This window comes from Hibiscus syriacus, unplaced genomic scaffold (genome assembly GCF_006381635.1).
Source record: "Hibiscus syriacus cultivar Baekdansim isolate YM2019G1 unplaced genomic scaffold, ASM638163v2 tig00110705_pilon, whole genome shotgun sequence".
In the NCBI taxonomy this organism is placed as follows: Eukaryota; Viridiplantae; Streptophyta; class Magnoliopsida; order Malvales; family Malvaceae; genus Hibiscus; species Hibiscus syriacus.
Window position 1 is genome coordinate 12,848 of NW_024062831.1, and position 23,262 is coordinate 36,109.

General features: G+C 37.5%; 2 protein-coding genes and 1 pseudogene across 2 annotated transcripts; 2 read left to right on the forward strand and 1 right to left on the reverse strand.

The window, feature by feature from the left end:
- Positions 1–1,814: 1,814 nt before the first annotated feature.
- LOC120138789 (disease resistance protein RPV1-like) lies at positions 1,815–4,111 on the forward strand. The gene is made up of 5 exons (XM_039154199.1): positions 1,815–2,101; positions 2,237–2,681; positions 2,844–2,993; positions 3,374–3,819; positions 4,087–4,111. The coding sequence occupies exons 1-5, from the start codon at positions 1,815–1,817 to the stop codon at positions 4,109–4,111; spliced, it is 1,353 nt and encodes a 450-aa protein (XP_039010130.1).
- On the forward strand, positions 3,999–5,129 carry LOC120138686 (disease resistance protein RPS6-like). Its single transcript, XM_039154104.1, has 2 exons — positions 3,999–4,395; positions 4,495–5,129. Exons 1-2 carry the CDS (start codon positions 4,120–4,122, stop codon positions 4,879–4,881), a joined length of 663 nt encoding a protein of 220 aa, XP_039010035.1. The 5' UTR covers positions 3,999–4,119; the 3' UTR covers positions 4,882–5,129.
- Positions 5,130–6,893: 1,764 nt separating this feature from the next.
- The window catches only part of LOC120138790, a 28,419-nt pseudogene continuing 12,050 nt past the window's right edge, over positions 6,894–23,262 (reverse strand).

Consider the following 23,262-nt stretch of genomic DNA (forward strand, 5'->3'; position numbering starts at 1 on the left):
GTTTTTGAGAGGATTTGGTGTGGTGAAAATAGTTGAGAGGGGGGTATTTATAGGGTGGGATAGAGGGTGTGAACGGTCAGTTGGGTCGGTGGGATAGAAGGTGCATGGGTCGCGCCTTCGTTATTTATTCTTCCCTAACGTGAGCCGCACCTTACCTTACGTGGTGTCACATCAGCGTAAGTCGAGGTGTATGGGTCGCGTCTTTCTGCAAAGGGTGTTAGATCGGGAATATTATCTCAAAGGGTGTATGATACGTAAATATTTAAGGAAGATATGATTTTTCAGGAAAATCACCAAAAATCACATTAATCAGAGGAAGAATTTATCTAAAGACTCCGAGTAATCCCATGATTATGCAATGTAAAATTTTTAGAATGAAGACGTCAAGATATCTTGGGATTTTTAGACGTACTGTAAAAAATATCTTATTTGAGGAAATAATGTTAGAACCAGTGAAATTTTTTTTACCATACTGCATTATTATGACATTTTGCCAAAATATTACAAGTTGTTTTCTGATTAGATCACATATAATTTTGTATAATAAAAAAGAATTGTGTACTTAACCATGGAATTGTTCTTTATTATTTTTCTTTCTTTTGATTTTTTTTCCATGGATTTACATGTAGAAATATTATAAAAAATGAGGCGTAGTTTACTATGTAACTTGACAATGATCTTATCTTTATAAAAACCTTTATTGGTAGAATTAATGCAGAGATGTTATAAAAATGAGGCGTAGTTTACCAAGTAAACTTGACAAAGCTCTTATCTTTATAATAATACCAAGTAATTTTCATCCACTGAATTTAGTTACCAAACCCAACTAGCGAATAAACAATTAGCAAATAGATTATTCACTTCACAATGGCCCGCGAGAAAGACTTTGATTATGGGGTTAAGGATCCATCTATAATTTTATGTTATAAATTTTTAGAGATACGAGTTTATAAAATTTTAGAAATCAATGCAGTTGAAAAAAATTATTCGAATAGGATATTCTCGAAATTATTTCGCGAAATAGAAGTAAACTCAAAGATGTTTTACTCTTATTTTGATCACTCTACAATAACATGATTTGTTTTACTCTATTTTGATCACTCATCGACCATTGTTCAAGTTGTTATATAGAAGTCAATTTAATCCATCAGTTTTAACATTGAATTTGTGTATTAAAGAAATCAACATAATACTCACATAATTTTTAATTGAAATTGGGTTTAGGTGGGAGTTAATGATTATACTGCTCCAAGAAGTGTAAACCGGAATCTAGTAAAGTATGTGGCATTGTCATGTGGTAAAGAAATATGAACATTTTAAAACAACTTAAATTTTTAGTATCTCATCGCTCCTCCTAAGTCCATCTCTGAAACTGATCACCATTTGCTTAAAGTTGTATTCTTGAACCCCTCTTCGAGTTTCAAGGGAGTGCTAACAGCTTACAATTCACATTCACTCTATTCGAGGTTCAGCTGCCATCTTCCTCATGGCTTCTTCATTTAACTGCTCTTCTTCTCAATTGAAGTGTTTTTCATCCCCTTCTCGTCAGTTGAAGTGTTTTCTCTCCCCTTCTAGTCAATTGAAGTATTCTTCATCCTTTTCTCGTCAACTGAAGTATTTTTTCTCCCCGTCTCATCAATTAAAGTATTTTTCATCCTCTACTCGCCAATTAAAGTATTTTTCATCCCCTTCTTGTCAATTGAAGGGAACTTCCTCCCCTTCTCGTAAATTAAAGTATCAAGTTTTCTTGAGCTTCAGAGGTAAACACGCCGTACTTCACCAGCCAACTACTCCAAGCTTTGAAAGCCACCGGAATGAATGTATTCTTCGATGAAGAAAAATTGGAAAAAGGGGAGCAATTTGCGGGACAACTTACCCAAGCAATTGAAGTCTCAAATCTCTCGATAATCATTTTGTCTGCCGACTATGCTTCTTCGGATGTATGCTTAGCCGAACTCTCCCACATCATGGCCCTCACGCGCAATCAAGGGCATATTGTTCTTCCCATCTTCTTCCATGTTGATCCCTCCGATGTGAAAATCTACGTGGTAGTTTCAAAAAAACCTTTGATAATCATGAATCAAACGAAAAACTTGATCAAGTGAAAGTGAAGCAATGGAAAGCTGACCTGGCTCAAGTCGGAACATTAGATGGAATTCATATAAATGCGACAAGTAACTATATATTTTTCTGCTCTTCTTATATTTGACTTAACTTTGTTTTCGATTTGATATAGATATATTTTTGTTTTGATTATTTGCAACCTGAAGCCGAGCACATCAAGCATTGTTGGATATGCTATACAAAAGTTGATGAAGCATCAAGTTTTCTTGAGCTTTGGTGACGACACGCGCCTCAACTTCAGCAGTCATCTTCTCAAAGCTTTGGAAGACACGGGAATAAATGTCGTCTCCGATAAGGCGGAGATTGAAATCTCTCAGGCAGTTGCAGCCTCAAATCTCTCAATAATCGTTTTATCTAAAGACTATGCTTCTTCGGAATCATGCTTAACCCAACTCTCTGCCATCATGAGCACTGAAAAACATATTGTTCTGCCCATCTTTTACCACGTTAAACCTTCTGATGTGGAGAATCTCAGTGTGAGTTTCAAAGCTTCCTTTGATCACCATGAATCAAATGGGCTACTGCAAGTGCAACAGTGGAAAAAGGACTTCGCTGAAGTTGGTATATTACAAGGTGGCCTATAGAAGGCTATTTTGATAGGTAACCATATATTTCATCTTCTTATGCTTGATTTGTTTTTGTTTTGACAATCATTTTTACTAATATTTTTCAGACCTGACTGAATTCATTGAAGAAGTCGTTCAATATGTCATAAAAAGTTGAACCGCCAGTCTAAAAGCGTTTCTGATGATTTGGTTGGAATAGATGATCAGAAAGAAACGATTTTGAGGCTGATTGAACAAGAAGACAGTCGTGTAATAGGACTTTGGGGGATGGGTGGTATTGGCAAAACCACCCTTGCTGATGCTGTATACCATGAAATCTCCTCAGAGTTTGAAACTCATTGCTTTCTTCAAAATTAGAGAGGAAATTGAAGACAAAAGAATGAATTCTGTAAGAAATGAACTTCTCTCCAAACTATTAGCCGATAAAATTGATATAAAACCCCCTCCATAGGATACCTTTACCGACAGAGGCTGAAGAGTAAAAAGGTGTTTGTGGTCCTCGATGTTAATGACTCGAACCAAATAGATTTTATGGGTGTTAAACATTTTGGTGATGGAAGTAAAATCATCATAACATCCAGAGATAAACAAGTGTGAAGAATGGAGGAGCTGACACAATACATGAAGTGAAGATTCTAAATGAGAAGGACTCTCTTCAACTCTTTTCTACATTTGCATTTAAGCTTTTGAATCCTCCTCCTGATTTTCGAGATCTATCGAACAAGTTTTTGCGGTACTCCCAAGGCAATCCACTTGCTCTTAAAGTTTTGGGTTCTAATCTTCGCACAAAGTCTAAAGAAGAGTGGGAAAGTGAGGTGGACAAGCTCAAGGAATGTGCGGAACCAAAATTTGAACTTATTTTCAAGAGTAGCTTTGATGGGTTGGACGAGATAAGTAAGAATATATTTCTTGACGTAGCATGTTTCTTGAAAGGGAATCTCAAGGAAGATGTAGAAGAAATTATAAATTGCTTATATAAGGGTGCAGCGAGTGGAATAAGCAAATTGCTCGACAAGTCTCTACTTCATACTACTGATTCTTCTAGAGAAATTTCTATGCATGATATGCTTGAAGATCTCGGTAAGGACATTGCTCGACAAGGATCTAATGACCCGGGAAAGTACAGAAGGTTGTGGAGATCCAAAGACGTGAATCAAGTGCTCAAATATAATAAAGTAAGTGCTAATTGTATTTATATTTCTTTTTATTTTAGATATATTTGTGTGGTTTTAATTATAATTTATACTTGATATTATCAATATAAATTCATTTAATTATATGTTGCTATATGTTAAAGTGTATCAAATATTAACCCTTCAAATTATAATGAATAATTTGATGGAATGCCCATAAATTTCCCTACACCTGTACTTGATAAACTGTTTCTTGTTATTAGGGAAATGAATCAATTGAAGGAATAGAGTTAAACATGTCTCTAATGGAAGATCCGATTTTATTATGTCGTCATGGTTTTGAGAACATGTTTAATCTTAGATATCTCGGCGTCCGGGCTATGAAATTATCGAAGAATGAGAAGCTACACTTAGATAAAGTTGATAGTGTATCTCTTCCTGATCAGCTAAGGTATCTTCGTTGGAATGATTATCCCTTCAGATCCTTATCTCCAAGTTTTAATCCAAAGAATCTTGTTGTGTTGAAATTACATTTTGGTCAGATAGAACAACTTTGGAATGAAGATCATCAGGTATTTTAGATTTTTTTTTTCTATTTTTTTTTGATACGGTCCAAAATAAGTAGACAGTGATATGAGGTACTGTAATTATTTTATATTTTCATTGTACAGGATCTCCTTAATTTAAGGGTGATTAAACTTTTTTATTGCGATAAACTAAGGAGGATTCCTAATCTATCGGGAGCCATCAACCTTGAAAGCCTTATATGTTCACGGTGTAAAAGTTTGGTTGAACTTCCTAGCCTCAATCATTTGACATCTCTTAAAAAGCTTGAATTTGACGGATGTCCGGCACTCAAGAAGTTCCCTGAACTCCCAAATAACATTTCTGAGTTAGACTTGTCAAACACTAGTATAGAAGAAGTGCCTGATTCAATTCGGCATCTTGTCGGGCTTAGAAAGTTGGTTGAGAAACTCAAGGGTGGAGAGTGTATCAAGCAATATTTCGAAGTTGGAATCCCTTCACGTTTTGGATCTTGCTGGTTGCACAAGCCTTGAAACACTCTCGAAGCTTCCACGATATCTGCGGTACTTGGATGCAGATGAGTGCACATCATTAGAAACAGTATCGTTCACCGATCATTGTTTCAATTCATTCCATTCTTTACATGATGGTGGTGATGAAGTTCGTAATGGAGAAAAAGTTTCCATGTTATTCAGGAATTGCTTAACCTTGAACCAAGATTCAATTAAAAACATTGTGGCAAATGCTATGCTTCAAATTCAGTCCCTAGCATCGAGATGGGCGAGGAAAGGGATACTCCGAGAGGAGTATAATAGTTATTTTTATCGAAGTCATTTGTTTTGCCGTTTCCCAGGAAATGAAGTTCCAGAAAATGTGTTTTGCTATGGAAGCATGAATTCTTGGTTAAATTTGAAGATAACCCCAAACAGGTCTAGTGGGAGCAGATTCTTGGCTTTTGCTATCTGCCTTGTGGCTGATTTCACACGTGCATATGGCGGTCTTAAAGTTACCTGTAAATACCAACTGAAAGCCGCCGGTGGCGAAAAGTTAACAAGTGTGTGCTGCATTTTTTATATTCCGGAAGCGTTCTACAAGTGTGATCATGTGCTTGTTCTGTTTAGTGAGAACATGATAATAATAGACAATGATTATGAGGACGCATCATTTGAATTCAAAATCGAGAATCTTTACCCCAGAGGAGAAATTAAAGTGGAGGAATGTGGTGTTCATGTGTTTTACGTGGATGCGGAGAGTTATACCATTTATGATGTGATGAGATGTGAAAAATCCGACCAGAATTTTGATTCTGCAACAAAAATGAGACCCGAGGATGATGGTGAAGAAGGGGATGGAGGGCCTAAAATATTGAGATATGTTCACTTATTTTATTAATCTTTGTGCATACTTTTGAGATTTGTCAAGAGTTCAGGGTTGAATTTCTTTCTACAAATATAGTTTGTGATGGTTGCTTGTTAAAGAGTTGAGGGAATCATTTCTATTTAATTTTCAAGGGAATAAGAACTTTGAACTCAGGAGTTGGTTTGTATATAGAGCATTTGGAGTTGATGTTTTCTTTTCTTGGATTTTGATCATCATATCAGTTTCTTTGTGTGTGTTACTGTCTCTTACGTTGTTTGAGCATTATTGAAAACTCCAATCGAGTTTCATTTTCTTTTCCATATTAGCGTATCAGAGAGATCTGAAGACATGAGCCAAGTGGATTGGGGAAACTGTTACATCCCAACTTCACTTCAGTCGAGCATGTCCCCTCCTCACATCAATCCTAAACTTTTATTACATAATCTGTCATCTCATTGTTCATTGTTTGAATGATGTAATTAGCTTCTGCCTTAGAAACAGGATTTCGGGTTGGCAGAATTCAAATGGAATCTGATAGTGCTAAGGAAACGCTTCCGGTGACCGAGCCACCAAATGTCAGCACGAACCGTCGGCTATTTCACAGAGTAGTAAATGTGACTGAATCCATGAAGGTACAGGCCAATTTGACCACGGATGCAGACTGTATCCATTGGTGCTTATCAGGGTTGCCTGATACATGGAATAAGCCCCTCTTTACACATTATTTCACGTTCTTTAGCCTTTTCTAAAACTTTGATGAAACTGCAAATTGGAATTGTTTGGGAATTACAAAAGTGCCCTTGAGCCTGTGCAACAGTATGGGAACAAGACAGTATGGTATTCTCACTTATTACTTAATTAATCAGATTATTTTTGGTCAAAACAATTGCTTTGATCCCTCTATAATGGTCAAATTTAAAATTTAATCCTTATTATTTTTTATACTTTGGTCATTCTACTTTTATGATATCACAAATTAATCCAAATGCTAACGATATTAAGGTTAAAATGCTCAGTTTTTGTTAAAAGACTAAAATTTTTCAACTCATCATGCTGACAGATTTTGATTTATGTTGGAATACTTGTTTTAAGATCAATTCAGGTCAGTATCGTAATTGTAAAAAATAACAATATTAATTATTTTGAATAACTAATAACATTATAAAATAAAAAATATCATAATAAATTAAAATACACAAGCCTTCTTCTGTTCACTCAGGAAGACAACAGAAGCCGATTTATCTTCAATTGCATTTATGTGAGTGCCTGGTAACAACAAACATAACAAAGGGACCCGAGACGAAGAGATGTCCATGTGATTAATTCTGTCCACCGTTGTCTTCACCGTAGCCGGGGCTGCTACACCAAACCATTGAAGATACCAAGACAAAATTGTAGAACTTTTCACTCCTCTGGATCTATCATCAGGCCAACTACCAGAGTTCAAATAATTACAAATCGTTCTGTAACGCCTCTGAACAATTCAGGAGTTCTTCAACTCGTTTCCGAAGAGATCCTAGAAACACAGATTGAACAATGCTGCCATTTGAAGTGGTCAACCTTCCAGTCAAGACAGCCTCATTATAGGACAGTGCAAGCTACAAAACAGAAGGATAGGCATATGTTACAGATTCGGGTATGTGCTGACAGGCCGATATGGGTAATGTTCAAATATTTGAAGTTTTTCCATGTAACTTTAGGGAACTTCAAGTAAAATGACATGGAGTTGCATAAAGTTGCAGAAAAGTACCTTCAAACTAGAGAGAGATAATGAGTCGCCAACAAGAAGATCACTGCTGGAGACCTGCTCTGCCAATGTGCCAATGGTGGTGTACAAGGATAAATAGACCTAAAAAGCAGAGAGAGGCGTTAACAAAGATTATTATAAAGACATTCACATATTGAGAAATAGACGACATGAATACGGAATACGGGAAGAATCATATACACGTCTAGGAAACTTGATCTGATCAACCGACTATCAGTATGCCAACAAATTAGCTTATTTCCAGTTGACATTGCAATGTAATTGACCAAAATCCTATACGAAGAAGAAGAATTTACGACTAAATCAGACTATTACCTGCAGAAGAGCTGGTCTATCCTTGCTTATACACTCAAATAATACTTGCAAGCAAAACTCCTGGAAGTCAACATCAGATCTGCAAGCACGTTGATTTGGGAAATAGATTATGACAATATGCACCTTTAATTCATTCAATACGTTCTATAATTTACAATTGTCACCAACAATAAGGAGAGATTTCTTTAACTTACTTGCTATTCCAGGAAAGGTCACAGAAGAGTTGTGCAAAACAATTAAACTTGGATCAGAAGAGAAAGTGCTGACAAGTTGATCAACAGTAACAGCAGTAGGTCCATCATTGCCTGCTCTTAGACTTGTCGAACCAAAGACCTAAATGACAAGATAAATCAACTTCCATGATAAGGAAACTATAACAGGGGAAGAAGGCCACGTTAAAGTAAAGTTCTGCAAACAAACCTTGTGCATTGCTCGTGAAAGCAGTGACTGACACCCTATGGGATCATCCACATGAACACAATCCAACCTTCCGTTTGACATGGAGAATACCAGAGTGAAATGGGTCATTCCTGTCACCCAAACTCCACCAAGGCTCATCTGTAGAGGGAAATTATCAGAAATATGCATATTAACATATGGCAAGAAAAATTGCAGCAACAAACTCCACATACTTTCGGGAACAAGCTCAATCACTTGAGGCCAGTATCGAGGGCCACAAACACGAACTGTCTTCAACTGCAACAACATGGCATGTAAAGCATTAAAGGCAAGAAATTTTGATAATAGATGAATTAGCAGACAGGTAGTTTATGCTACAGTAGCAACAGAAAGTTTAAACGTTATTTCAAAGCTCAAAGTGTTACTCAAAAGCAAGCAGATTCATGCAATTAACCTCCAAAGCTATTCCATGAAAATTAAGGTCTGAAAATAATGAAAATCCTTCGAAATCTGTTAACAGATCTTGAACTTACAATAGAACGCTCGGGCAGAATGCAAGGAGTAATCTCACAAAACTTGTTTCAGAATAATGCTCAGTTTCCCTGATTGTGACTTCAAGAGGAGCATAAACGGGAGGCCAGTGTCGACATCAATAGTTTGAAGCCAGCGAGCCTCCGTTGCAAGGACATACAAATGTCTGAATGCCTGGAAAATGCAGTATCTTATAGAGAAGTGGTAAAAGTAGAACATATGTCCAATTTGGAAAAATGAAAAGAATTCAAGCTTCTTCAAGAAAATAACCCACCAGACTTTCCGTCAAAATCAATAGTAAAATACTGTTCATATTGCTTGTAATGAACATGTACTATTTCCACCCGATCAATTTTAAGCTACCCAAAAAACACCTTAAAACTCAATCTTAACATACCTGAAGGTGGCAACGGTTGTCATTGGGTCCTGTAGGCAACTGTGGTAGAGAGTGATAAGCAATGCTGCAATGGAACTGTTGCTGGTAGAAAATGTCCTCGTTCCTCCACCAAGAAACAAGAAACCAATTGCTAAGCTCACCTAAAACCAAGTATGCGAATAAATTAAGATGCCCTAGAAATAAGCAAATTGTTTGAATGCATGTTATAGCCAGACTGTCCATTTAATTAATGCAAAAGAATGATATATGTTGTCTCTGGGAAGCTACACTGACTTGTGACCAAGAAGCCATACATTCTTACGCATTTAGCATTGTTTTCTGATGAAAGCTTGGGAGATGTTCTTAATGTTCCATGAAGAAATGGAAGAAGAGTCATTGAACTCTCAATGCTCAAAGGGTTTATAAGACCTCCGCATAGATTCAACAAGCGGACATTTGGCAAGGCAATGCAGGGGATATGCAAGGCATGATATATATGATGATAAACAGCATATGATTTTCTTTTGCAGAAGGTGAATTATAGAATCCATGTTCATAAATCAATATATTATCTTTATCTTATAGATTCTCATCATAAAAATTGCAATTTCCATATAATTTGAGAGTTCATGACAAGCATGAGATCATAAAAACAGGCATATAATGAATTATATCCTAGATCAGCAGGGGGGAAAAACATAATAAGCACTTAATATAGTTCAATTGGATCCAGTAAGGAATGTGTAGAAACATTACCACCATCTGGATACCATAGTTGGCATGACCATCTACAAAGCTTCGGTTGCGGAGAAACCTTAGAAGCCGGAAGGTCTGTAAATGTCCAGAACCAGCCATAACCTGCTTCCAAAAGGGCTCAGAAGTCACCCACTATTACTTGGCATAAATAGGCAAAATAACAAAAATAAGAATAGGAATCAAATTATCAAGTTCATTTACCACAGACAAGGATAGAACAATAAGATGAAGGCACATCTCCAATGTGCCTCGGTCAACATACTGAGATAAACCCTTGGGGAAGGTATTCCTATTTGTAGTGGAAACAAGCTTGATCTGCTGCCATTAAAATTACTTAGTTATCTACCAAAACGAATTGTACTTGTTGAAAGTAGCATATCATATGTAAGACCTCTCATTCAGGAAGTAGACAGCATATTCATAAAGCAACTCCTGTGCATTTCCATCCTTTGTGCCAGCAAATCTCAACCCTGCCAACAATTAATCATAACAGACTTAAGATACACTCTCTTTCTAGGGGCGTCCACGACCACATGAATAAGAGAATATGCAAGACTAAATGTGGTAAATAGCATATGAATCAGCAGGAATACCATACCAAGAGAAATACATGCCCCGGCTACTATATTGACATATGCCTGTACAGTAGTTTCTGCATCCATTTCATCAATATCCATAGTATCATCTCCAAGGCTATTGACGCCATTTTCTACAATTCAGGAATCTGGGACTGAATCCAGTCTTTAGGGATGAATCCTGAGATAATCCTAAACTCAGATCTAAAAATAGAAGATAGACAGTGTGTGATTCAATAATTGAGACATTTATTAAATTACCTGCCCCACATGATCAAATTCCGAGCAATGACACGAAGCATTATAAAATCAGGTCTTACGTATTGCAAATCGAAATGTGTTTGGGGGATTGTGAGCCTAGAGACAATCACCTCTGATTCACTCTGGCATAAAAAATGAGAAGGGTGAATATCTGATTTACATCATATACATGATGATCTGCTCACATTTGTCTATGTTAAATATTACCTTCAAAAACATTAGAGCAAGAGCTATCATAGCCCCAGGTGCAGTGACATCAACATTGACAGAGGTCCCATCCATCATCTAGCACGCCAAAATAACAGTATCAGCAACCTTCAGATATTTTAATTTTCAAAATAAATAGGGAGCTTAATTAAGTCAATGAGAGGTAAAAAAAACCTGCCCAGTGCCCCGGTTATGTTCATCCACTGATGTAGCAAGCAGGGGGGCCTTTCCTGAATGAAATAGTTAGTAAAAGAAGAGAAAGTAGAGAGAGGATTTGCACTTCAAAAAATGTATAGAAATTCAAGGTTAAAAAAGCAATTGGAAAATTCAGCTTCCTCCCCAAAATACTCATCCAATTTTTTCTTTAGCTATCCGATATGTCTGTCCACTCCTAAAATGTAAAGAAGCACTAACTAGAAGAAAATGAAAATATCAAAAGTGTAAAGAGAAAAGTAGTATGAAATAAAAATGCACCTATGGTACCTTGTGCAAATTGAACGGGGAAACTTTTCAGTGAGGATAGCAGATCATTTATTTTTGTATAGAACTAAGAAATATGTTTCAAAAGGCATTGATTGTGAACCAATACCCTCCACCAGAAGAAAATGTAAAAGAATAATTCAAGTTTAAAATGGGCAGCATACATTTCGAATTTCCTTCCCACCAATATAGTGAAATAGCCGATCAACCGGTGTATCCATGAATCCCAATGTGTCTTCTCCTCGGCCTTCAGTTAAGATAGAAATTAGCTGAACCATAACTTTAAGACATGCATTAATATAGAAGCCCATAATGATACATACCCAATGCAACAAGACCCAATGAAAAGCCTGCAGAAACAGCATAACCCTCCCTTTCAAGGACATTGTCGCCTCCACTTCTTCGGCCTATTCACTCTGAGATACGCAAGTTTAAGAGTGTAAGGATTAAGAGAAACACATAAACAGTCCAAAGGCACTGCATATGTTACAATGATAGGGACAGGAATTTTCACCACTCTAACAAAAAGGAATAATGCTTTTTAATCACAGTTACAAATAAGCAAAACCCAAGTTGGTTATCTATCCAAAACCTCAAATTGAATGGTCAGAACTCATGGGTAGAAACTGACTTACTAATATACCAAATTATTATTTTTTGAGTGGAAGCTTTCATTACCCAAGGAACCATAGAATAATGCAAAAAGCTACAGTTACCAGAAATTTGTTGGACAAATACATGCAAAGATATATCTTGCATGTCTGCAGTATACATGTGTGCATACATGCAAATATTGATTATGTAAGTATATATCCATTTTCATATTTGTAAGTATACATGCGTGCATTTAAATTATATTTTTGAATTTTCTCAAGAATATTATAAGGATGCTTGTATTTGACCTAAAATTATCCAAAAAAAATCTGATTAAGTTAATGAGAAAAAAAACTTAAGAGGTAAATCATACCAGTAATCTTTGCATTGTTTGGGGTGTGCTGATCCTTCAAAAAGAAGCCCGAGTGACATTAGTGCTGCAGTCTGTAGAATAAAGTTTGCAAGGATCATTATTCTAAAGAACAGAGAAGGTAACTGTAACGTTCATATAAAGACACTCAAAGAACAATACTTCACTACTTGCTAAAGCTGCATGTGCAAGGTTTATATCAGTTCAAACATCAATGGTGGCAATCTGGGGACAAGAATGAATGTATCTATATTCAAATCCTAATGCGTACAAGCATGCAAGTGATACAATGAGAGAAATGCAATCTCTTACCTGCAGCAGTGTTGGTAACTCCAACTCTGGATAGGAAGATGGATGGTGAGCAGGTATGCACATAAAGACACTGTATAGAGTAGAGCCATTGATTAGGTTAAATGAAATAGCTGATATATGTAAATCAGCAATGATGAAAGAATGTTAATCTTATCAATGAACCCTTGGGTACTAGGTTAAACCTCAAAAATGCATAGAATACCTTTGCTATTGAAGGTTGCATAGTACCTCTATAAGAAGTTGCCAGACCCAGCATTAAACCTGCAGTTGTGCTTTCATGTTCCTATTGGTGAAAAAATCAGTAAAGCATATTAAAACCTAATGATGATAATAATAGGAGCTATTTGAGTATTCAGAGTAATTATCAAAAGTAACAAGTGTATTACATGAAGTGTTAGAAAAGTTCCCACCTCAGTGATTACAGCTATGTAATACCAGAAATCATAAAGTGAATGCAATTGCTTCAGGTCATCACAATTAAAGACTTCGAATCATGATTTGTCACTTCAAAGTTCGTTCTCTCAGAAATTTGCATTTAATAAAATACTGATTTCTTCCCTTTTATCTTGAGAATTTCAGTTACAGGATCACATAACTATGTTGTGCTGCAACTAATTTTTTTTTTGATAGGAATAGGAAGTCTCAATAACAACCTCCCTCAAAGTTGGCTCTTATGAAGAGGCAACTAATTGGAGGATGAAAAGAGACCCCAATTTATTAATTAACCTGAATTACATAAGATACAAAATGCACTCTAAACCTGAATTACATAAGATACAAAATGCACTCTAAACCTGAATTACATAAGATACACATTACTCTCTAATCCTGAAATACATAAGATACACATTACACTATAACCCTCCTTGATTAAACAGAACATAACTACGATAACAACAGGAAACAAAAAAACCATCAGTCTATCCCTTCCTTAGCTAGCTTGTCTGCCTCCAAATTACAGCTCCTAGGAATCCATTTAACCATTATGTCCTTGGCAGTAACTAAGGATCCAATTTCTCCTACCATCAAACTAAGAAACACAGGGGCCGAAGAAGGGTTCGAAATCCACTCGACTGCCTTTAAGCAGTAACTCTCTAGAACAAGTCTACCTTTCACCGCCCATTGAGAACAAAGAAATAAATCAATTCCTTCTTTAATTGCTTTCAACTCAACAAATAAAGGGGGACCAGGTCCCACAGCAGTAGAAAAGTGATCAGGATAGATCCATAAGAATCTTTCATAATTCCTCCAATTCCACCTCTTAAGCCATCAACATTTACTGCCCCATCCACGTTGAATTTAAAACAGTCAGTTCAGGAGTTCTTCATTACTAATGGTTACGAAGTTCAGATTGTTGGTTGGGGTTATGTCCGTAATTCCTGTGTTATCATTTTCAAATCTCTCGAAGAAATGATGGAGGCATGGACAAAGAAGAGAGATGTAATAAACTTTTGTTTTGATAGATTAGCACCTTTACTGAATGAAGAAGGTGTTCCAATGGCTTATTGTCAGCTTGAGTTAAGTGGGGTTCCTCTGTTATGTTGGGATGAATCCTTCTTGGAACGAGCTGCTGGAAGATGGGGAAGTATGGTAGAAATCCATGAGTCCACTAAGAACAGGGAGGATCTCTCGTCTGTGAGGATTCTTTTGCGAGTTGCAAGTCCTTTCGATGTTCCAGAATTCACTAATTTTGGATCCTATGGCAGATCGTATCGGATTAAGATCAAAGTTGGAGCGGGCTGGGAAGATGCAAATCCTTTTTTCAAATTTTTTCCGGTGATCGGTGCAGATGGGAAACAGTATGGCGAGTTGGGGTCTGAGGAAGGTAGAGTCAGGGAGAAGTCAGAATATGAGGAAAGTTCAGTCAAATCAACAGAGATGTTCAGACAGAAGGTTGACTTGTGGAATGATGATGGTGTTTCTTTCGGCACAGCACAGTCTGATGGGGAAATGCACTTTCCAAGACTTTCTAAACATGGGAAAGGCATTAAAAGAGGGTTGTCAGGTGTTCAGAATGGTGGGAATACCATAGTAGGTGAGTTTGCAGGTTTGGGCATCAGAAATTCAAATATTTCGGCTAATGGGCCGGAGGCCCTATCTGTTGACAATGAGCTGACTGGATCGGAGGCTTCAAAGTTTTTTCCTTCTGGACCAGGATATACAATTAACAAGTTTGGTAAACTGGTTAAAAACAGGGGAATTATAGAGGCTAGCAGTGTTAAAAACAAGAATAAAGGGACCAGTTGCATTTCAGCTTCGTCTGCCAGTGTAGATATTGAGGTTCCTGATCCTAATTTTCGCTGATAGTTCCTAACTCGAATTGTTTGAAGAGCCAGTTAAGAAATAAAGCGATGGTGGTGCATAGAAGCTCGCTATCCATAAAAAGTGAGCCTCTACAGAGAAGGAGAATGGCCAGTTACAGCAAAGTTTATAGAAGGAGGGAGAGAAAACATTGGCATGGGGAGATTCATAAGGAAATTAATGTTACAGAGGTTGTTCCAGTTCAAAAGAAAGTTTGTGATCAGGTCTGCACACCAATACAAAAGATTTCTACTGCAGCAGAGCTTAATTCTCCAGGCAGAGAGGAGACAAATTTAGTAGAGAAAGCTGGGATTAGTAGTCTCGATGGAGAGCCAGAGGGTTGTGTTACGGACAGTCATTTGATTAATTCCAAATCAGGATTTTGCAAAAGAAGGGCAAGAAGATCATTGGTAAGAGAAGCTCTAGAACATGTTAATATTTTTACAGCCTCTTCTACAGAATTCTCAGAGCTTTTAGATGAAGCAGTAGCCACATGGCAAGTGAGTCAGATTTTGGGGGTCTCTTTTACTAAGGGGAAGGAAGCTTTTCTGGACAAAATAATTAAATTAGAACAGGGCTTGAATTTGGCCAGTTGAGTTGCCATAGTGGGGAAGTTAGGTTTTCAAGAAATTTTAATGAAAGACAAATTAGCAATAATTTCATGGAATGTTAGGGGCTTGGGGAAAAGAGAAAAACAGAAAGCAGTCCAGAGATTGGTCTCTAGCTCATCCTTCTTTTCTTTGGTTACAAGAAACTAAAGTAGAGAAGGTTCAAAGGTCTTTTCTGAGAAGGAATGGACTGAATACTCTTCAGAGTGTTATTGAATCTCCAGCTATTGGTTCTTCAGGGGGCTTATTATGTTGTTGGGATGACAATGTGTTTGAGATGGAAAATCACTGCATTAACAGAAGATTCATTGCTGTTGTAGGGAAATTCAGGTTGCATCAATTCAGAAGTGTCCTCATTAATGTTTATGGGCCTTCAGTGGAGGAAGAAAAAGAGAGTTTTTTTGAAGAACTCAGTGTGTTCATTTCTGGACAGAATCTGCCGGTTTGTGTTGGAGGAGATTTTAATGTTTACTTGTGTGAAGATGAGAAGGTGGGTAAAGCACAGAATAGGTTCTCTATGAGGATTTTCTCTCAGTTTATTCAGTCTTTAGGTTTAATTAATCTGCCTTTGAATGGGGGAAGGTTCACTTGGTGTAATAACCAAGATGATCCAACTTTTGTTAGATTGGACAGATTCTTGGTGGATGGTCAATTTTTAGCTACTTTTCCTGAGATTTCTCAGTCTCTTATTCCTAAATCCATTTCAGATCACAATGCTATTTTATTGAAAGATGAAGGTATTGATTGGGGGAAAAGACCGTTTAGACTCTTTAATTATCTGATGGAGGAAGACCGCTTTGAGGATATGGTCAGACATTCTATCACAGACTGTAAGAAGACTGGGAGAAAAGGTGGGATCTTAAGTATTTTGAAGAACTCTAAAGCTACCATCAAGAAATGGTCAGGGAAGAAGAATCAATTTCCGGGAGTAGCAATATCAGATTTGGAAAAGAAAATTCAGAAGCTTGAGGAGGACGCCCAACAGCTGAATAACAGCTCTGTTCAGGGGATTGCTAAAGAGCTTAGTGTTTGTAGAGCAGAGTTATGGAGACTTCACAGAATTGAGGAGCAGATTTGGCTTCAAAATTCTAGGAAGAAGTGGCTTAAAGATGGGGACCGAAACACAAGATTCTTTCATACTTGTGCTTCAGTTAGGAGGAAACGAAATGCTCTGAATGCTTTAATTGTTGATGGGAATACTACTCACGATCCAACTGTTATCAAGGCCAAGGTCAAAGATCATTTTTTCAAAATTTATAATGATCGATCTACTTTAGAAGTTGAAGATATTGGTTTGGTTTTTCCCAGAATTTCTTTCGAACAGAATATGCTTTTAGAGAAGGAGTTTTCCGAGGAGGAGGTTTGGGAAACTCTAAAGTCTTGTGATAGCAATAAAGCTCCGGGGCCCGACGGATTGAACTTGGGTTTTTTAAAAGGTTTTGGTCTGTTCTTAAGGGGAATATTATGCAGTTTTTTCACAGATTTTTTGTGGGGAAAGAATGGGAACATGGTATTAACCATACTTTTATTACCCTTATTCCTAAGGAATCTAACATTGGAAGTCTTGATGATTATAGACCTATAAGCCTAGTAGGAGGAGTGTATAAGATATTATCCAAGTGTCTTTCAAGGAGGCTTAGAAGTTGTATAGGAGATCTTATAAGCCCGACTCAATTCGCTTTTATTCCCGGTCGACAAATTTTGGACTGCTCACTCATTGTTAACGAGGGTATTGATTATTGGAGGAAGAAAGGGCTAAAGGGTTGTGTTTAAAGTTGATTTCAAAAAGACATACGATACGGTTGACTGGCCTATCTTGTTCAAGGTGATGGAAAAAATGGGTTTCGGTTTCACATGGATAAGTTGGATTAGGAGATGTGTTTCTACAGCTTCAATCTCAGTGTTAGTTAATGGGGTTCCATCCGAGGAGTTTCCAATGGCCAAGGGCCTTAGACAGGGATGTTCACTCTCGCCTTTACTTTTTAACCTAGTGGGGGAATTATTGAATCTTTTAATCCGAAGAGCTGTTTCGGAGGGTTTATTTACTGGTTTGACAGTTGGCAAGGAGGAGGGGTCTTTTAATCTTTCACACTTGCAGTTTGCGGATGACTTAATTATTTTCTGTGGAGCTTCGAAGACTCAAATTATGAATGTGAAGAGGGTGCTTAGAGTATTTAAGGTTATGTCAGGGCTGCAACTAAACCTTAAGAAAAGCAGACTCTTCGGGATTAATATATCCCAACAGGAGGTTAAAACTTGGGCAGATTCTATCGGTTGTTTGGTGGGAAACTTCCCATCTAATTATCTAGGCCTCCCTCTAGGTGCTACTAGGAATTCCTCTGTTATCTGGGAACCAGTGGTACAGAATTTTCACTCTAAATTAGCAGGTTGGAAGGCTGCTACTCTTTCTTTAGTAGGGAGAGTGGTTTTGATCAAATCCGTTCTGTCCTCACTACCTACGTATTTTTTGTCCATCTTCAAGATTCCAGCTTCTATCCTCAAGACTCTCAATTCTATTATGTCTAATTTTTTATGGGTAGGGGGCAATGGTATTAAGAAGATACACTGGGTTAAATGGGATGATGTCTGCAAATCAAAGACTGAGGGAGGCTTGGGAGTTCGGAATCTGATTTCTATGAACAGAGCATTGCTAGGGAAATGGTCTTGGAGGTTTGCAAATGAGAGAAATTCTGTTTGGAGGAATTTTATTTGTAGCAAATACAACATTGACTCTTCTAGATTATTGTTTGACAGCAAGATTCCTTCTCAATCCTCCTGGTTGTGGAGATCAGTGGTTAATAACCATTTCAAACAAGACTCATTTGGTTGTAAGTTCCGTAGTTTGTGCAAGTTTTATGTCAGAAATGGTAAGCATGTTTGATTTTGGCAAGATAGCTGGGCTGCTGATTTTCCGTTTCAGATTCTATTTCCTAGACTGTTTTCACTGTCAACTAATAAATTCGGTAAACTTTGTGAGTTTGGGGAATTTCTTTCTTCGGGCTGGATTTGGGATGTTAAAGTTCGAAGAAATTTAAACGATTGGGAGCTTGAACAATGGTGCAATTTGGTGAGCATCATTTCTTCTTTCTCTCTATCTATTGATTCTAGCGATGGATTGATCTGGAAAGGCAGTGGGGATGGGGTTTATACAGTCGGTTCTTGTGTTAAGAGTTGTGCTTCAATTTCAGAAGAGTCTCATTTCTGGAACAAGATTGTTTGGAGAGGATTGGTTCCCCCTAGAGTTGAAACATTAGTTTGGCAAATTGTGCTTCAAAAAATTGCAGTTAAATCCGAATTGGTTAAAGAGGAGTTCAAGGTATTGAGGATGGCTTATGCCCTCTTTGTAAAATGGTTGAAGAATCTTCTTCGCATCTATTCTTCTCCTGTTCGGTTGCGTGGTCTTTGTGGAATAAATTTCTAAATTTTTGGAGATTTAGTTCTGTTTTTCTGCAGAAGCAAAAAATTTCTTCTTGCTTGGGATGAGTTGAAATCTAATTCGGTAATTTGGACTTTCATTCCTGGGGCTGTTATTTGGACAATCTGGAAATTCAGGAATTACATAGTTTTTGAAGGGGGGAAGCTCGATCAGACTGAATTATTCTTCTTAACAAGAGTTAGGCTGGCCTCTTGGTATTTAGCAAAGAATAAGGATGTTTCTATTCCTAAGGACTCCTTAATCTCTGATCCTTCTATAGGGGATTCTTACTCGTCCTACAATTTCTTGAAGTCTTCATAACCTCTTGGTTACCTCCCCTACGGGTTTCATCAAGTTGAATGTGGATGCAGCAATTAGTTGTGATTGGGAAAAATCAGGTCTGGGTGGTCTTATGAGGGATCATTCTGGTGCAATCCTTGGTTCTTTTCAGGAACCGGATGGTTCTGGACCTCCAACATTGAAGGAACTTAAAGCTATCCAAAGGGGTATCTCTTTCTTTACCTCTGTCCTAGGGAGGGTTAAAGATAGGTTGATCATAGAGAGTGATAGCAGAGTTGCAGTAGACTGGATCAATAAGGTTGTCTCATGTCCAGTTGTTTATGGTTTCATTGTTAGAGATATTGTTGAGTGTCTTAAAACTGTCGGGGGGGTTGTTAGATGGATTGCAAGGACAGCTAATATGGATGCCGATGCTCTAGCAAAGGCTGGTATAGGTTGATTATTATGTTGTTGACTTCTTCGGTTTTAAGGCTCAAGAATTGTTGTAAGGGTTCTACTTGGATTTTTCTTTCCAAGGTTGTAATTCTTATTTTCTTCAATGAAATTATAAGGCACTCTTTTCCTCCTTCCGATGATTAAGAAGCTTCTTTACAAGCTCCATTAATCAAAAAGGAGGTTTTTAAAGAGACCTTCAAATCTTATCAAAAAAAAGTCAGGCATAATTTTAACTTGAGGAAATTTAGCTAGAAACCATTTTGCTAGTCTAAATCTGGATATGAAAAACAGTAAAGCACAATCAAGTTCCCAGTTTTCGAACACCGCTGAGTTCCTAGCCTTCCATATAGTCCACAAAACAACCCCTGGTATAAACTTCCAAATAGAAGACGGTGCCATTAGATAAGACCAAGAACACAGTAAAGATAGGGGATCTTTGGGCAAGACTGATGATAAATCCCATAACCTTAGAAATCCATTCCACAGCTCCATTGCAACTGGACAAGAAATGAACAGATGTTGAATAGATTCTTCCTCTTTTAGACATAAAGGACACTGAACATTATTCAAGGGAACCCTTTTTTTTTCAGCTCCACTCTAACTGCCACTTTATGATGAGATAACTGCCATAAAAATGTTTGAACTCTTGGAGGGACTAGTCCTGACCACACCCATTTACTCCAATGAAAATCCCCTCCAGATCTGCAAGGTAGAGACAACCTACATGCTTTAATCGAGAACAAACCATCACCTTTCCCTGACCAGGCCAGAAAGTCATCAGCTGATTCAATCAAATAAATAGTATCTAACAAAGACATTAACGAAATCCACTGGTCCAGTTCCCAGTCACATAAGCTCCTCCTTAATTGAATATTCCAAACCCAACCACTGTTATTATAACTACCAAAATCAGCAACATTGCCCCATTTATTAGTTGAAAGAGCAAAAATCCTTGGGAATTGAATTTTCAGTGTTGAGTTATTAACCCAAACATCATTCCAAAAAGCAATTGACCTATCATTCCCCACTTGCAATTTTGAATTTGACCGCAAGTACTCTCCAATTGTGTTTTTTTCTCGTAGTTATTCAATATTCCTCTCCAAATCCACGAGTCTTTGTGGTTAACAGCCTTGCTAATTGAAAGAGTTGAATTACTGATATTATGTTTACAACAAATCATATCCTTCCAATGTGAATCTTTCTCATTTGCAAACTTCCAAACCCATTTCCCGAGTAGCACTCTATTGATCATACTCAAATCTAAAACACCCAAACCACCCTTCTCAATAGGGTGACACACCATACCCCAATTAACCCAATGAATACGCCGCTTTCCTGGACCTTCCCCCCATAAAAATTTAACCATTAAAGAGTTCAGCTTTTGATTAACCTTAGGAGGAATTCTGAAAAGAGATAGGAAGAAAATCGGCAACGAGGATAGCACTGCCTTCACCAAGACCAGTCTTCCAGCCATGGAAAGTGTTGCTGCTTTCCATCCTGCTAACTTGGAATTAGAGTTCTGGATTACTGGTTCCCACAACAGGTCTGAATTTTTGGTTGAACCAATCGGTAAACCAAGGTAAGTCATAGGTAAAACACCCACCCCACAACCTGCATCTGAAGCCCACTCTTTTAAACTAACAGCTTCCAAATTAACACCATACAACTTGCTCTTGGAAAGATTAATGTTCAGCCCTGACATAAGACTGAAAATCCTCAACACTCTCCGAATGTTCAGGATCTGCATAGGGGAATCCCTGTAGAACAGAATTAAATCATCTGCAAATTGCAAATGAGTCAGACGGAAGGAATTTTCAACCCCACCAATGCTAAACCCTTCGAACAACCCACAATTCGCAGCCTTAATCAACATTAAATTCAGTAACTCCCCTACTATATTGAACAACAAGGGAGACAAACTGTAGCCCTGCCTTAAGCCTTTGCCCATATGAAATTCTTCAGTAGGAGAGCCATTGACAAGAACTGAGATAGAAGCAGATGAGATGCATCGTTCGATCCATGAAATCCACTTATCTCCAAATTCCATGACTTTCAAAAACCTAAATAAAATCGGCCATTCCACCGAATCATAAGCTCTACGGAAATCAACCTTAAAAACAACCCCTTTCCTCCCCTTTTTTCTCCAATAATCAATAGCTTCATTAGCAACAAAAGCACATTCAATAAGTTGCCTTCCAGGAATAAAGGCAAACTGTGTTGGGCTTACAATGTCTTTGATAACAGAAACAAGCCTTCTAGATAAAACTTTGGAAATAATTTTTTACAGGCTTCCAACTAGGCTTATTGGTCTGTAATCTTCAATACCTTCTGGATTACGAGTCTTAGGGATCAAAGTTATAAAAGCATGATTGACCCCATGCTCCCAATTCCTGCCATTGTAAAAATCATCAAAGAATTTCATAATTTTATCCTTCAAATTTGGCCAGAATTTCTTGTAAAACCCCATCGTAAAACCATCAGGACCCGGTGCTTTGGAACTATCCGAATGAAAAACTGCCTCCCACACTTCCTGTTCAGAGAAATTCCTCTCAAGACCCATCTTTTGGAAAAGATTCAACTTAGCAAAATTAAGATTTATTTCATCCACCTCTAGAGCTGTTTTTTCATTGTAATAAGCCTTGAAATAATCTGAAATGCAACTTCTCAACTGCATCGGGTCTGTAATAACATTACTAGCCACCTTCAAAGCTGAAATTTGATTAATTTTTTTCTATTCAATGCACATGAATGGAAAATTGTGTTTTTATCTCCCTCAATATTCCACTTCACTCTTGACTTCTCTAACCAAATACTCCTCCTTCCTATGCAAGTGCCACAGTTCCTTTCTTGAAGCACAAAGCTCCTCCCTTTCTTGCCTAGAAATCCCTACATTCTGTACCTTTAGCTCGATGCTGTTAATTTTGGATTCCAAATCTGAGATATCCTCTGAAATTCCCCTGTGATTAGAACCTGACCAATTCCTAATAGCTAATTTAGTTCCTTTAAGAAGTGATAGCAGCCCCCTACAACCGTTATCCATCCTCAAACTTAAGAAAGAATTTTTAACCACCCCAGAAAACCCCTCTTCCTCAAGCAAGTAGTTGAAAAAACGAAAAGGCTTAAGACCCCAATTCTTGCATTCATCCACTAATACCACTAGATTATGGTCCGAGAGGGATTTAGGTAGCAAACTTTGGATTACATCCGGGAAGTGATTTAGAAAAAAGCCACTTAACAGAAATCTGTCCAGCCTTACCCAAGTTGAAACCTCTCTGTTATTGCACCAAGTAAAACTCCCCCCTCTAACCGGAAAGTCTATCAGATTACAGCTTTGTACAAATGACCTAAACAACTCCATAGAATGTCAATTCTGCACAAATCCACATTTTTCCTCAGGAACCAAATAGGCTTTAAAATCCCCCCAATACATACAGGGAGACTCAGGTTTTGCATAAAACATAAAAACTCCCTAAAGAACTCATCCTTATCAGCCTCAACTGATGGACCATACACATTTAAAATAACACATTCAAAGTTACTCAACTTGAACTT

What these genes read in the sequence shown, in the direction of transcription:
- LOC120138789 (XM_039154199.1), top strand. Translation starts at nt 1,815, where the DNA reads ATGAATGTATTCTTCGATGAAGAAAAATTGGAAAAAGGGGAGCAATTT. An exon ending in GGAAAAAGGACTTCGCTGAA is followed by an intron (nt 2,682 to 2,843) that starts GTTGGTATATTA and finishes TGTCATAAAAAG; the next exon opens with TTGAACCGCCAGTCTAAAAG. An exon ending in GACCCGGGAAAGTACAGAAG is followed by an intron (nt 3,820 to 4,086) that starts GTTGTGGAGATC and finishes TCTTGTTATTAG; the next exon opens with GGAAATGAATCAATTGAAGG.
- LOC120138686 (XM_039154104.1), top strand. Translation starts at nt 4,120, where the DNA reads ATGTCTCTAATGGAAGATCCGATTTTATTATGTCGTCATGGTTTTGAG. An exon ending in TTTGGAATGAAGATCATCAG is followed by an intron (nt 4,396 to 4,494) that starts GTATTTTAGATT and finishes TTCATTGTACAG; the next exon opens with GATCTCCTTAATTTAAGGGT.